The 16,359-nt window shown below is 42.6% G+C and overlaps 1 protein-coding gene across 2 annotated transcripts in view; it reads left to right on the top strand.

Annotated features, from left to right (window-relative positions):
• MARCHF6 (membrane associated ring-CH-type finger 6) overlaps positions 1-16,359 on the top strand; it is a 64,012-nt gene that overhangs the window by 12,988 nt on the left and 34,665 nt on the right. For both annotated transcript variants that reach the window (XM_064160799.1, XM_064160798.1), the window contains exons 5-11: positions 2,069-2,141; positions 5,498-5,666; positions 7,290-7,482; positions 7,826-7,887; positions 12,521-12,553; positions 13,849-13,900; positions 15,794-15,852. In XM_064160799.1, coding sequence (XP_064016869.1) covers positions 2,069-2,141; positions 5,498-5,666; positions 7,290-7,482; positions 7,826-7,887; positions 12,521-12,553; positions 13,849-13,900; positions 15,794-15,852 — 641 coding nt within the window. The remainder of the gene's footprint in view (positions 1-2,068; positions 2,142-5,497; positions 5,667-7,289; positions 7,483-7,825; positions 7,888-12,520; positions 12,554-13,848; positions 13,901-15,793; positions 15,853-16,359) is intronic.

Raw genomic sequence — 16,359 nt, 5'->3', positions numbered from 1 at the left:
CCACCGCCCTCGTACTGAAGAACTTCTTAAGATCAAGTCTAAACTTACTCTCCCTCAGCTTAAAACTAGCTAGACACTTTTATGGAAAGTGCCTCTCCAGCCTTCCTGCAGGATCCTATCAGGTATTGGAAGGCAGCTATAAGGTCCCTCCAGAGTCTTGCCTTCTCCAGGCTGAACAGCCCCAGCTCCCTCAGCCTATCCTCATAGCATACTCTTGCTACTCCATAAAATCTCACAGTGTTTTTTGTTATGCTGGTTTGTTACCAGTGTAATATCATAAGAAGTTGCAAGGCTTGTGTTCTTCAGCCTCTTTTGTCCAGCAGAGTTCATGGCCATATCTTGCCACTTTAAAGTTCTCCCACTCTGCTGCTAGGTGGTAGGTAGAGGCAGACTATTGAAAGTGAGAGCAGGTTTGCTAGATTTGATTCAATGACCCGTATAAAATGCATAAGTGCTAACTGCAGTGCAACTGAATGTTTTTGTTAGATCAGCTCCAGCCATTGTCTGTATGTTACAACTGACTCTAGCCCTTTGAATTTTGAATTGTTGTATTACTATTATATGTTCTTTTCTGTCATAACTTCATCAGAAGGGGTGGATTGTGCTGGGGTTGTGTTAACCCAAGTGCTATATTATGTCTTGTATGAAAGGTGAGCACAAACAGTAGACCGTTTGGGCATTTCTGGTGGGTTAATTCATGGATTAATTCTATGCATTCCAAACAGGTTTAACCAAGAGGTGATAACTGAGCTGTTTATTCTAGATCTAGTGCTGCAATGCATACTTGGATACCTATGTCTGCCTAAAGGGTGCAATGGGAATCTTAGACATTGCATTTCTGATTATGAGTGCCTTAATTCTTCCTTTACCCTGTTATGAATATCTGTGTCATGCTGTGGATCTGAACAGAATTTTCTGAAGCAGATATATGTATACTGATAACCTACTTTAAAGACTAAATGACTTTGTAGTGGTTTGGGTGTTCCCCACCCCCCTGCACTTTGGAAATCACCTAGACTAGACTCAGCAGCTCTGGAAAGTTTTGAATGAGTCCTATATTTACAGCTAGCACAATATACAAGCAGATATTTACAGTAGATACAGTTATAGACAGAAATAGACAAGGTAAAAGGTAATACAGAAGCAGCCCTCCCAGAAAACTGAGTCCCCAGGACGGCCTCCCAACCACCCTTTCATCTTCTCCCACCCCTCTCAACCTTACCCCAGTCCCAAGGAAGAATGGAGGTTTGGCCAGGGGGTTAGGAAGTGAAGTGGATTAGTCAGAGAGACAGCAGAGAGAGGCTAGAGAGAGAAATGCAGCCCAGAGCTCCCAAGCAGAAGAACAGCTCTCTTATCTATGTTTGGATTCTTGTTCTTATACTTCTCAGCAAGCCTCTGAGTGAAGTAGGCATAAGCACTGTTTCTCTTTCACAGCCTATGATCTAATCCTTCTCACCAAAACATTCTAGCTAGCTTCAAACTAGCACAGACTTAAAAGTTGCAGTAAAAATCAAACATGAACTAGCATCCAGTACTAATCCATAAAGTAGTTACTTAAAACAGCTAATGAAATGATGAGTCTTTGTTACTAGGTATTACAATGCCAAAAGTTTATATAGGTTCAAAATACAATTGAACAAATGAATGCAGGGGAGAGAGAATCCATCAACAATTAGCACTGAAAGGATACAGCACAGGGACTGAGTTGCTTTGTGTGAAGCATGTGAGAATGTACTGAGGAAGTATTGCTGTAAGTGTCTTTTAACCTGTTTTCATATTTGTCTTGGGAATCTCTTGGTGAGACCAGTGCTGGAGACAGGTCTTGACTAATCCTGAGTCTAACCTAGTATGACAAGAATGTGTGCTTTGTCAGGCATATCAGCTAAAATAAATGCAGCTGTGTTCTGCATGGTTGTATGTGGTCTTCAGTTCAGTTCACTGGAAGCTGGGATTTATTTTTCCCTTGTTGTAAATTAAATTTAGGGTGCTAGGTGGTAGCTGTGGTCCTTTTCCAAGTGAGTCTATAACCAATATTGAATTTACACAACACTTCTGCTTCTTCATGCAGGTCGCATCTACAAGTGCTTGTTTACTGGCTCTGTGAGCTCACTACTGACACTGCCATTAGATATTCTGTCAACGTAAGTACTTGGAGAGTTTGATACAAGTTACTTTGCAGATTACTGTAAAAATGGTTGGTTTGGAATTTAGTGTCCCTTTCTTCCAGTTACACATGTTATAGAATCATGGAATGGTCTGGGTTGGAAGGAACCTCTGAAGGTCCTCAGAGGACTGCTGAGCCCTGCAGAACTACCCTGGTAGTTGGTAGGTAGGTTGAGGCTCCATGCCTGGAGATGTTACCCTCCTCTGGACACCTTCCAGCACCTCAACATCTCTCTTGAATTGAGGGGCCCAGAACTGGACACAGCACTCAAGGTGTGGCCTGACCAGTGCTGAGTACAGGGGAAGAATAACCTCCTGGCCACACTGTTCCTGATCCAGGCCAGGATGCCATTGGCTCTCTTGGCCACCTGGGCACACTGCTGCCTCATCTTCAGCCTACTATCTATCAGTACCCCCCAGGTCCCTTTCCTCCTGGCTGCTCTCCAGCCACTCAGTCCCCAGCCTGTAGCACTGCTTGGGGTTGTTGTGGCCAAAGTGCAGAATCCTGCACTTGGCCTTGTTCAATCTCATCCCATTGGCCTCTGCCCACCTATGCAGCCTGTCCAGGTCCTTCTGCAGGGCTCTCCTACCTTCCAGCAGATCAACACCTGCTCCTAGCTTGGTGTCTTCTGCAAACTTACTGCTGCTGGACTCAATCCCCTGGTCCGGATCATCAATAAAGATATTGAACACTGGGCACTGCTCTGCATGGAGCTGTTATCTGTTCACAGTGGTAGTTCTAGGGCCTGGGGCCAGTGGTCTGGGAGCTTGGAGCAGGAGGCTGGATGAGGCACTTGGTGCCAGGTGTTAGTTAATTAGAAAGGTTAGTTGATAGGCTGGACTCGATGATCCTGGAGGTCTCTTCCAACCTGGTTAATTCTGTGGACACTCCACAGTCAGCAGACGCATACTCAGCTAGATCAGGATGCCCAGAGACCTGTCCACCCTCACTTTGAGTATCTCTAGGAATGGGGCCCCAGCCACCTTCCTGGACAACCTGTTCCAGTGTTCCACCAACCTCAGTAAAGAGCTGTTCCTACTCTGAAGCCATTTCCCCTTGCCCTATCACTGCAGGCCTTTGTAAACAGTCCTTTTTCAGTCTTCTGCAGACCCCCTTCAGGTGCTGGAAGGTCATTATTAGGTTTCCCTGAAACCTTCTCTTCTTCAGGCTGTCTCTGTTTTCCATCATGTTGCCTGAGCAGCTGCCTGTTCATCTATGCACAGCAAGATGTATGGCCAACAGCAGAAATAATTTCACTTTGAAGTTCTGCTGTTCAGGATCTTTGGAAATGGGAAACTGAGTTAACAAAACGGGGCCCTGCTTAATGAAGATCTGTGTTTGATGTCAGTAAAACTTAAACAACAGTAATAAAATTCATGTACTACAGTTTAAATGAGATGTCACACAGTAGAATATTCATATCTACTGCTCATATATTAACACCATTTTGTTTGCTTTTCTTACATCCTTATACTTCATATTTAATTTTATTCATCTGAAGTATTCTATGTGAGAGGGTTGTTTGCTTCTTTCAGTTGGGTTGCCTTCCTTCCAGCTGAGACTTAAATTTTACAGCTTCAATCACCATTTGCTGTTGAATGTTGTCTTTTTAAATCAGTTTTACTTACAGAATCAGTAAATGCCAACACAACAGCTTCAGGCTGGTGGTTACTTTTTTCATTGTCATGAACTCGAGGAACTGAAACAGTTTGAGTAGGATCAGTTGCACACCAAGCAAATTTTGGATGCATGTTGGAGAAACCAGGTCATATTTAATTTTTATTAATAGAGAGAGATGCTCAATTAGTAACAATATTTTTTCCTGTTGTCTCCCACTAAGCATGGGATTTATTTTGGAGAAGAGTATGAGAAAACTGAACCTTGTGTGAAGAGCCAGACTGATACTTCTCTGGGAGTGGCAGAGTATTATGGTAGCATATTTTGTGTTTATTTTAAAGAACATAGTGTAGCAAATTCACTGTGGTCGAGATGGAAAGAAGCAGGAGACAGTAGCTAGTTAGAGATTTAAGCCCATTGAAATATTTCTTGCATTGCATGAAAACCTAGTTTCAGTTGTCTGACTGAACTTTGTTTTGCTGCTGCTCTAGAGTCATGTATGACTTGGCAGATCAGGATTTTTAAAGTACAGGGGTAATAACTGAGGTGCAAGACAACCTGAAAGGCAAACTTTGCAGTTCCATTCTTTTGCTTAGGGCAGCTGAGCAGATAAAATCTTTCAGTGGACTGGGTGTTATGCATCTAGCCATTTAGATAGGCCTTTTACTGTAGCAAGTGATTTATTTAGCATCTGCTGTGATTTCTTTGCTGTTCTCAAAGGTTATTTTCCCTGAACTACTCTGGAAGCTTTTCTTTGTGTTGAGTCAGATCCTGTTTTTCAGGGACACTTATGTTTAAACAGCAGTAATGTCATGAATCAAACCAGAAGGAAATAAAACCTTTTCCAAATCACTTGGCACTTAAAGCATTCTGTACACAGGTACATACAGACTTCCTAAATAGAGGATGTCATGGAACTGATTAATTTTTTAACATTTAATTACATGAAGCGTGTGTGCACTTGCACAGAAAGCCAACCAGAGCCTGGGCGGCATCAGGAGAAGTGTGGCCAGCAGGTGGAGGGAGGTGATTGTCCACCCATGTTTCACTCTGGTGAGAGCCCATCAGGAGTATGGCATCCAGTTCTGGACCCCTATTACAAGAGTGTGTCCAGAGAAGGGCCATGAGGATGCTCAGAGGGCTGCAGCAGCTCTGCTGTGTGGACAGACTGAAAGAGTAGGAGCAGTTGAGACTGGAGAAGAGGAGGGTCCCAAGTGACCTTCTTGTGGCTTTCCACTATCTGAAGGGAGCCTACAGAAAAGCTGGGGAAGGACTTTTTAGGCTCTCACGTAGTGACAGGGTAGGGGGAATGGAGCAAAGCTGGAGGTGGGGAGAGTCGGAGTGGAGGTTGGGAGGAAGTTGTTGAGCATGAGAGTGGTGAGAGGCTGGAATGGGTTGCCCAGGGAGGTGGTTGAGGCCCCATGGCTGGAGGTGTTTAAGGCCAGACTGGATAATGTTCTGGCCAGCCTGATCTAGGGAAGGGACCACAAGGGTCATCTAGTTCCAACCCTTCTGCCTATGATCCTTGTGGTCCCTTCCAACCCGGAATGGTTCTATGATTCTATGTATGTGTACTTTCTTCACCTAGTAGATACAAATTGAGCTTTTTTGCACAGATACCCATTTATTTGTTGGAGCATGAGGATCTGTTTGTGTTAGCTGTCTTACTTGGTAACTGTATTTGTCACTGATGTTTGTTTTTTCTTTCTTTAACAGAGAGAACTTATTGGCTGACTGTTTGCAGGGCTGCTTTGTGGTAACGTGTACTCTGTGTGCGTTTATCAGCCTTGTCTGGCTACGCGAACAGATCGTCCACGGAGGAGCACCACAGTGGCTGGAACAAAATCAGCAACAGCCACTCAATGGTGTTGGTCAACAAAATGAGGTCAAACTTAACTGCTCAGTTCATGATAAGTTCAGAAAATAATGGTTTTGTGAATAAATATGTTATCAGAACCCAATAGTAATGTTAGAATCATAGAATCAGCCAGGCTGGAAGAGACCTCCAAGATCATCCTCTCCGACCTAGCACCCAGCCCTATCCAGTCAACCAGACCATGGCACTAAGTGCCTCATCCAGTCTCTTCTTGAAGACCTCCAGGGACAGTGCCTCCACCACCTCCCTGGGCAGCCCATTCCAATGCCAATCACTCTCTCTGCCAACAGCTTCCTCCTAACATCCAGCCTATACTTTCCCTGGCACAACTTGAGACTGTGTCTCCTTGTTCTATTGCTACTTGCCTGGGAGAAGAGGCCACCCCCCACCTGGCTACAGCGTCCCTTCAGGGAGTTGTAGACAGCAATGAGGTGATCCCTGAGCCTCCTCTTCTCCAGGCTTCACACCCCCAGCTCCCTCAGCCTCTCCTCACAGGGTTTGTGTTCCAGGCCCCTCACCAGCTTTGTTGTCCTTCTCTGGACACCTTCCAGCACCTCAACATCTCTCTTGAATTGAGGTGCCCAGAACTGGACACAGCACTCAAGGTTATCTTACTACAGGGTGTCTTTGGTTGAATGTTAGCAGCAATTGAAGATGTTACTGTATAAACTCAATTACAGCTCTGTTACATTTTTGAAGCCGTATGAAGGAGGATGTTAATGGAATTGTTGTGATAGAATTTTTGCAAAGTAACTTTAACATTGTTTAGGTTATTTTTAGTTTATCTTAGTACAGTTACACTTAAAAGATTTTTGTTTGTGTAAAGCTGAATTGTTAGACACAGTCAGTGAAGATGTATCTTGCTTTTTGGTTTTTTTTTTTGGTCTGTAGCCAGGTGGGGTTGGTCTCTTCTGCCAGGCAAGCAGCAACAGAACAAGAGGACACAGTCTCAAGTTGTGCTGGGGAGGTCTAGGCTGGATGTTAGGAGGAAGTTGTTGTCAGAGAGAGTGATTGGCATTGGAATGGGCTGCCCAGGGAGGTGGTGGAGTCACTGTTCCTGGAGGTGTTGGAGCAAAGCCTGGCTGAGGCACTTAGTGCCATGATCTGGTTGATTGGCTAGGGCTGGGTGCTAGGTTGGACTGGATGATCTTGGAGGTCTCTTCCAACCTGGTTGATTGTGTGATTATAAAATACAGGAAAACCACCAGCAAGAGAAAAGAAACCATCACAAACTGCAAACAAAAAAGGCAGGTCTGGTGTTTTGGTTTTCTTTTACTGTAAATGTGATCAACTTCTGGAACAGGTTGCTTAGAGAGGGTGTAAAGTCTACATCTCTGAAGTTGCTCAAAAGCAGCTGGTAGCAGCACTGAGCAACCTGTTGTAGCTGCCCCTGTTTGGAGGAGATGGGTTGACAAGATGATTACTAAAGGTCCTTTCCAACCTCAGCAGCCCTATGAAAAATTCAGAATGTTTCTCTTCCTCTTTTAAAAGGTGAAGTGGTCCAAAAATATCATGTTTATCTAAAAAAAACCAGATCATTAACGTTTTTAGTAGTATTTTTTTCTATATACAAAGTGAAGGCACAGAGAGAAGTTGATCAATTTAACTGAATACTAAATCTTGTTTCTGCAGGCTCAGGCTGTTGTAAATGGAGGTGTTGAAAATGCTGTGCTTGATCAACCTGCTAACCTGGGTGCTGAGAATGCAGTTGTAGGTGAGAACCCTGAAATTCAAGAGGAACAAGTAGATGAGGAGGAGGAGGATAATGAAGATGAAGAAGATGCTGTAGTAGAAGATGCAGCGGATGCAAACAATGGAGCACAAGGTAACAGGTGACTCAAACCAGTAATGTTCTAGTTCTTTATTTCAATGGATTTCAGTACTTAATAATAAATTGAAATCCATAATTCCTAATCCATTAATACAAATTAATTGAATCCATTGAAAATGGAAGCTGTGTAAAGTCCCACTTCAGTTTCTCTTGGTTTTGCAAATTCCATGTATTCCTTTTGAGTGCTGAAGAAGTTGCTTACTATGCAGCTATCAGTGGTTGTGAGTCAAGTGTTATACAGTGAAGTTTTTCTGTCCATTTAAAACATAGCAGGGAGTGGTTACATCATGGTCTGGGTGAACCTTAGCAGCTGTGAAAATAGTTCTTATCTCCTCAGATGACATGAACTGGAATGCCTTGGAATGGGATCGAGCAGCAGAAGAACTTACTTGGGAGCGAGTGAGTAAGAATCATATCCTTGAATTTAGACTCACCAATTGTAGAGTTATGGTGTTTAAAGTCTACTTTGGATAGATTTGAATGCTGTTGTCCAGTGTGAAAACTATCAGTAAGAGGCTGTAATGACCTAAAATCATTGTGTTAAGCCCAAAATATTGTTATGCTCCTTGTTAACCATCAAAAAGGCATTTCTCTGATTTGATTAGCAGCTTAGAAGATGTTTTAACACAGACTTTTCTGAAGTCATCAAGTGTGTCAGGTTTAGAAGTTCCTTGCAACTTGCATTAAGGCTGATAGGCCAGATTAGGAGCACGTGGGTATTGCATTGTGTTTGGTTTGATGCTTAATTTTTGTATTCATGAAAGCATTAAACTGAAGAAAAGAGAGAACAGGGCACTTTGGTTTATTTCTTTGCATATTTGCAAAAGACAAATGTATTTCTTTAATAAATGCAGCATTTTAGTGTAACATTGCTTCTCTTTATGCATCACAAATTCTAGGAGATGCATGTAGGCCGTAAGCTTAGGGTAGTGTGACAAACTCAGGAACTGTTTGGTTTTTATGTAGCTGGTTTAGAAGTTGACAACATTTGGGTTCATGTGTCCAGCAGGTAGAAGGAGGTTTTACTGCCCTTCTACTCTGCACTAGTGAGGCATCATCTGGAGTACTTTGTCCAATTCTGGGTCCCCCAGTTCAAGAGAGACAGTGAACTACTGGAGACAGCCCAACAAGAGAGCTACCACAATGATTAAGGGAATGCAATATCTCTTGTATGAGGATAGGCTGAGAGACCTGGGGTGGTTTAACCTTGAGAACACTGAGAGGGGATCTGGTGTTTACAAATAACTTAAGTGTGGATTTCAAGAAGATGGAGCCAGTCTTTATTCACTGATGCTCAGTGACAGGATGAGGGGCGATGGACACAAGCTGGAACACTGAAACTTCCACCTCAACATGAAGAAAAACTTCTACTGTAAGAGTGACAGAGCTGCCCAGAAACGATGCAGAGCCTCCTTCTCTGGAGGCTTAAAAACCCACCTGGATTCATTCCTTTGTAGCCTGCCCTAGGTGAAACCTGCTTTGGCAGTGGGTTTATACTAGATGATCTCTAGAGTTCTCTTCCAACCCCTATCATTCTGTGATTCTGTGCAGCTAGCTGAGGGTAGATACAGGAGCTTTGTGTGATTTGCCACTAGTTCTTGTGGTGGACAGCTGTAAAGCATAAGCTGTGATATTGTTGCTTTGATTGCGATTGCAGTGTGGTAGAAATACAGTTTTCATCACAAGTGACAGGTCTTGGGTTTTGTTTTGTATTTGGTGAAAACTTCTTTGTTTTGGAAGACACATAGTGAAAAAGGACATATATACCTTGAGTCCTGCGTCCAGTTCTGGGCTACTCAATTGAAGAGAGATATTGAGATGGATGAATGTGTCCAGAGAAGGGTGACAAAGCTGATGAGGGGCCCGGAGCACAGCCCTGTGAGGAGGGGCTGAGGGAGCTGGGGGTGTGCAGCCTGCAGAAGAGGAGGCTCAGGGCAGAGCTCATTGCTGTGTACAAGTGTCTGAAGGGAGGCTGTAGTCAGGTAGGGTTTATCTCTTCTGCCAGACAACCAGCAACAGAAGAAGGGGACACAGTCTCAAGTTGTGCCAGGGTAGGTCTAGGCTGGATGTTAGGAGGAAGTTGTTGGCAGAGAGAGTGATTGGCATTGGAATGGGCTGCCCAGGGAGGTGGTGGATTTGGCATCACAGGAGGTGTTCAGGAAAAGACTTGGTGAGGCACTTAGTGCCATGGTCTGGTTGACTGGATAGGGCTGGGTGCTAGGTTGGACTGGCTGATCTTGGAGGTCTCTTCCAACCTGCTTGATTCTATGATTCTGAATTCCAGTTTCTGAACCATTCTGCTGTATCTCAGAGTGAAGGTGTTATTTCTGAACCAAATTTATGTGCCTTTAGTCTGGAGAAGAGAAGACTGAGAAGGGGATTTAATAAATGTTTATAAGTATCAGAGGGGCTGGTCAGAAGTAGGGGGGACGGGCTCTGCTCACTTGCTTTCTGTGAAAGGGCAAGGAGCAGTGGATGTAAGCTGCAGCACAGGAGGCTCCAGCTCAACACAAGGGGAACTTCTTTACTGTAAGGGTCCCAGAGCACTGGCACAAGCTCCCTAGAGAGGTTGTGGAGTCTCCTTCTCTGGAGACTTTCAAGGCCTGTCTGGATGCATTCCGCTGTGATCTGTGCTATATTGTGTGGTCCTGCTATGGCAGGGGGGGTTGGGCTTGATCATCTCCTTGGTTCCCTTCCAACCCCTAACATCCTGTGGTGGTCATTGAAAACATTTTGATGCTTCTCCATGGATATAGAAGTCAGTTTCAGGAAACTGATAACCTCTTTGAGTCCTGTGTGCTGGCATTGGCAATAGATATCTAGCTGGCATTTATTAGCAGAAGTAGGGTAGGCATTTCTGCTCTTTCATTTTGGGAAAACAGCATGTCAGCTCTCCAGATTTCCAGTAACACATGTGTCTTGGTTTACTTTACAAAATAAGCTCCACCTCAATATCAGAGGATTTGGTGCAAAATCCTGGTACAAAACAGCCTCGAATCTGGCACTTTACAGGCATAATCATGGAGTAGGAGTGTCTGGATTGAAATGAGAACCTAAGTGAAGGGAGGAAAGAAGGGCTTTTAGTTTATTTAGTGTCTAAATAGTCTTGTTGGTTGTTTTGTGGATACTTTTTGTAGCAACTGTTCAGGGTAATGGAGATTTATTTCCTGTCTTTCCCAGCTGTAAACCTACAGTTTACTGTTTACCTACAGTTCCTAAACTGTTTTAAACAGTGTAGGAACATTACCCCGTTACTATTTTACCATCAATATAAAAGCAACTTTTGATGTTTCCTTTAGGGCAACATAAACTTTGTTGAAGAAGGAGGGGAGGAGGAAAAAAAAAACATTTTAACATTAAGTTCCTTTAAACATGTTTTTCAATAATAGTTCAATTGATTTAAAATCTTCCTTAGTCTTCAAAGTCTTGGGAGATAGTCTATTCACTGATTCATATGTTTGGTTTGTCAGATATAAATACATGCATATTAAGATACTTGTGATGGTTTGGGTGTTCCCCACCCCACACACACTGTGGAAATCATCCAAACTAGACTCAGCCTGCTCTGGAAATTGAATGAAGCTCATATTTACAGTTTAGCTCAATATACAAGCAGATATTTACAGTATATGCAGTTATAGACAGAAATAGGCAAGGTAAAAGGTAATACAGAAACACAACAGCCCTCCCAGAAACCTGAGTCCCCAGGAGGGGCTCCCAACTGCCCCTTCACCTTCCCCCTACCCCTCTCAACCTTACCCCAGTCCCAAGGAGGAATGGAGGTTCAGCCAGTGGGTTTGGAAGCAAAGTCAGAGAAACAGAGGGTAGGATGCAGCTCAGCCAGTTCCCCAGCAGAAGTAGAAGTGAGAGCCTTATCTATGTTTTGATTCTTCTTGTATTTACTAGTAAGCCTATGAGTGAAGTAGACATCACTATTGTTTTCCTTTCACAGCCTGTAATCTGGTTCTTCTCACCAAAACATTCCAGCTAGCTTCAAACTAGCACAATACTCCACGTGTTTCTCTGCCATTGATCAACTGTGAACTGGGTTTACAGTGGCAAATGAGAACTTTGCTTCTATCTTTACCTCAAATAATCTATGTTCATATTCTGTTGGTTGAACATGGGAAAAAAAAGCTTTTGATAATATTGGACAGTAAATGTTGGTATGTGTGTCTTGGTTCCAGTTTATGTTTCCCAGAGACTCCAAATATAGCTAAAAGAACCAATACAATAATAGGATGCTTTCCCCTCTTCCCCCTCTCTTTGGGAAAGAAAGGAATTAGATGTAGAGAGGAAGAGGGTAAAACATCACATGCAAGTAAAGAGCCTTGCTTTGATTTGAAAGTTAAAAGAAAAAGGACCTTAACAATAAATAAAAGGTATACAAGGTAGGGGAGTTACAAAGAGGTGTAGGGAAGGGAAAAACACCACATACAAATAGAGTCTTGCTTCAGTTTGAAAGTTAAAAGAACTTTAACAATAAATAAAAGGTATGCAAGGTAGGGGAGTTACAAAGAGGTGTAGGGAAGGGAAAAACACCACATACAAATAAAGAGCCTTGCTTCAATTTGAAAGTTGAAAGAAAAAGAACTTTAACAGTAAATAAAATGTATGCAAGGTTACAAAGAGGTATAGGGAAGGCAAAATAGGATACTGATAAAAATCTCTATATGCAACCAGACTGATGGCAGTGGATGGGATGTGTCCACCAGGTGGAAGGACCACGTGGTAAAAACAAGAGCAGCCACAGGAACAAGAGTGGTGCTTGCAGACAGGGAGGTGAAAGAGAGACAGAAATAAACAGGCAGTTCCTCTGCTTTTATAGGGGGCTAGGCAGGAAGCAGGAGTGGGCTAGCCACTAAATCTGGGGTCAGGTTCAGACCCACCCCTGAGGAGGAGCCAGGAGGACCTGGGATCAGGTTCAAGACCACTCCCCCAGGAGGCTTAACCCTTTACAATGTGTGAGACTTACAGATGCATGTTGCTTAGTTTTTCTGATGAGTAAATAAAAGCAATTTTATCTTCACAGATGCTTGGACTTGATGGATCTTTGGTTTTTTTGGTAAGTGAAATCCTTCATTTCAAGAATTAATATAAAAGCTTTTTGTAAAGTCATCTGTATCTATTACAACTAAAAAAATAGGCCATCACAGCAATGTTCATTGGGTATGGTCTGCCAAGTCACTTGTTTTGAAGGGAAGTAATTTATATTCAAAAGGGCAAAGATCTCTACTCTCTTTCAGCAGTATGCATTTTACTCTGTTTCTTTCATACATAAAACAGAGTTCTTAAATGTGAATGTGCTTGTCAGATACTGTAGTAGGTAAATGTATTTCTGAAGTAAAAGGGACAGGGATCTGCTGGAGAGGGTCCAGCAGAGAGCTACAAGGGTGATTAGGGGGTTGGAGGGCACTGCCTTATGCAGTGCTGAGAGACCTGAGACTTTTAAGTCTGGAGAAGAGAAGACTGAGGGGATTTGATAAATGTTTATAAGCACCTGAGGGCTGGGGGTCAGGAGAGGGGGGACGGGCTCTGCTCACTTGCTCCCTGGGATAGGGCAAGGAGCAATGGGTGTAAGTTGCAGCACAGGAGGTTCCACCTCAACACAAGAGGGAACTTCTTTACTGTAAGGGTCACAGAGCACTGGCACAGGCTCCCTAGAGAGGTTGTGGAGTCTTTCCAGACCTGACTGGATGCATTTCTCTGTGATCTGTGCTAGATTGTGTGGTCCTGCTCTGGCAGGGGAGTTGAACTCAGTGATCTCCTTTGGTCTTACATTTAATGTCTTACATTTTAATTAAATATCTCATTCTTAAAATAGCGTGGCTTGTTTATGTTAGTGTAAACTTAGCCATAAATACATCTTAGTAAAAACCTGGTTGATTCTATGTTTCTAAAAACAGGGAATGTGCTGCCTGTCCTCTCTAGTGAGAGCTCTCAGTTTTCTTAATGGGTTTCCTGTGACAGTCTTAACTTTTCAACGCTCATAAGAACTCCTCTATAAAACACACATCCCCATGCATTTCTTGTAACTCTTTCTAAGGATAGTACTATTCATATTGATTTTGAAATAAAAGCTGATCTTTACAAAATAGCAGTGTTCAAGCAAATATAATTGCACTTATTTAGGTAAATGTCCTTGAATTTAAAGGACATTTAAACAGATGCTTTCATGATCTGTCCTGCACATTTTGGTGCTTGCTCTAATGTAAGGTGTGGGAGTTCTGATAATAAAAGGCAGATTAAATAAGTTTATATATGAGGTTTAGATAAGAAAATCAAGTTGCCTATTTAAATGACTGCCATTTATGTACTGTTTCCTTGTTTTCCTCCCTCTTTCCCCTGTATTCCTCACAGGAACATGTCTTTTGGGTGGTGTCTTTAAATACGTTGTTCATACTTGTGTTTGGTAAGTAGGTTTAAAGCAAATCCTTTTTTAAGTGATAATGCATGTTGGTTTTTTGAAGGCTGTTCTTTCAGGTTAAATAAGTTGTGACATCTGAAAAGGAAACCACAGATAAACAGGGAATATGATGGCAAATCTTTTTTTCTTCTAGCTGTGTCATTTCAGGTTTAAGTGAATAAACTTACCAATGTGAATAGGAAGTCTTACCAAAAGCTTAATAACCTCAACTAAATAACAAAACCCAATATTAATTTGGCCTACTGTTAGAGGAGGAGCCTCTGGGATTCCATTTGAGCAATTATAGTACTTTTGGGAATGTCTAAGATTGTTTTTTTTCTTACAGTTGTTCTAGATATAGTTAACTCATTTTTCCATCCACAGTCTGGTTTTGGTGCTCAAAACTGGGAGGGAGAGGCAGCACGCAGGAGTGTCACTGTCTAGCTGTCAAATATGCTTGCATTTTGGTGCTCAAACGTGGGAGGGAGAGGGAGCTTGCAAGAGTGTAACTGTGTGTAGCTGCCAGGTATGCTTCAATTTTGGTGCTCAAAACTTGGAGGGAGAGAAAGCATGCAGGAGTGTAGCTGTGTGTAGCTGTCAAATATACTTGCATTTTGGTGCTCAAAACTGGGAGGGAGAGGGAGCATGCAGCAACCTGCAACAAACAAGGGGACACAGTCTCAAGTTGTGCCAGGGGGAGGTCTAGGCTGAATGTTAGGAGAGTGTAACTGTGTGTAGCTGCCAGGTATGCTTGCATTTTGGTGCTCAAAACTTGAAGGGAGAGGGAGCATGCAAGAGTGTAGCTGTGTGTAGCTGCCAGGTATGCTTGCATTTTGGTGCTCAAAACTGGGAGGGAGAGGGAGCATGCAAGAGTGTAGCTGTGTGTAGTTGTCAAATATACTTGCATTTTGGTGCTCAAAACTGGGAGGGAGAGGGAGCATGCAGCAACCTGCAACAAACAAGGGGACACAGTCTCAAGTTGTGCCAGGGGGAGGTATAGGCCAGATGTTAGGAGGAAGTTGTTGCCAGAGAGAGTGATTTGCATTATAATGGGCTGCCCAGGGTGGTAGTGTTGAAGAAAAGACTGGATGAGGCACTTAGTTCCATGGTATAGTTGATGGGATAGGGCTGGACTAGATGAACTTGGTTGGATAGGTTGGACTAGGTGAATAGGTTGGGTAGGTTGGACTGTATGATCTTGGAGGTCTCTTCCATCCTGGTTGATTCTATGAAGCCTTGCTGAAGCAAGTGTCCTCTGATTAAGATGTAGAATGACCACTTAAGTCTTCTAATGGGTAGGTTCAGACTGGACTAGGGGGAATGGAGCAAAGCTGGAGGTGGGGAGATCCAGACTGGAGGTGAGGAGGAAGTTGTTCAGTATGACAGTGGTGAGAAGCTGAAATGAGTTGCCCAAGGAGGTGTTTGAGGCCCCATCGCTGGAGGTGTTTAAGGCCAGGTTGTGTGCAGCCTGCTCTAGGGTAGGATGTCCCTGGGCATGGCAGAGAGGTTGAAACTAGATGATCCTTGTGGTCCCTTCCAACCCTGACTGATTCTATGATTGTAATGCATGGGAAAGACTGAATATACAGAACAGGTTCCTACAGCAGTCTGTCAGAGCAATGCTACCCTAGTACATAAGGTGGAGAAATTAAACTTCAAAAGAAGACTGTCCTCTTATACTAGGTAGTGCTATTTTGTTTCTAGTCTTTGTGTGAATTATGATGTGACTTTTCAGTGGTTATAAAATTACAGAAGTAGAACACTTGTAAATACTGTGCACAGTAGTTTGTAGCTGTTAAAAAGGCAAGCTGATACAATACCAGCCTGCAAGTAACACTCCCATTTATCAGTTTTCATGGCTTATTCTCCTCTCCCTTCTTTCTGCTTTATTCTGTGCAGCATTTTGTCCATACCACATTGGTCACTTCTCCATTGTTGGCCTGGGCTTTGAGGAATATGTAAGTACTGTTCTAGTGTTTAAAACTTAAAGACTGACACAGTTTATTCAATCATATTTTTGTAGCATACTTCCACTATTTGTGATTGCAAAACACACCTCAAATGTCTTATTTTTTTCCTCCTCAAAGCTTTTTTCCTAATCCATTCTCTCACACTTTTCTGCTGTGTACATTTCAAGTGAGTTTTTCTCCTTTTGGCAAAAAAAAGGTATATTTTTTGTGGTGCTTTTTGACAGTTTCTTGTTCCTTGTATAGATTTTTTTAATTTGTATAATGAATATTGTTTTTTATATATGATGATAACAGGTAGTGAAAACTGGGAGGTTATGGAGGGATAGTGTAGAGTGAGACTTTGTTTCAGTTACAGAGATTATTTTATGGTTGAAGAAAGTAGACTTCTCCAGTAAATGTAAACATTTTCTGTTCTCAGTGGAGATTATTAACTACAAAATGAAGGAATTTGTCATACTTGTTAAAGAGTCAAGATTTGGAATATATCTTAATGAC

Source organism: Pogoniulus pusillus, chromosome 21 (assembly GCF_015220805.1).
Source record: "Pogoniulus pusillus isolate bPogPus1 chromosome 21, bPogPus1.pri, whole genome shotgun sequence".
NCBI classification, from domain to species: domain Eukaryota; kingdom Metazoa; phylum Chordata; class Aves; order Piciformes; family Lybiidae; genus Pogoniulus; species Pogoniulus pusillus.
This window is presented reverse-complemented; position numbering and strand designations above follow the sequence as displayed.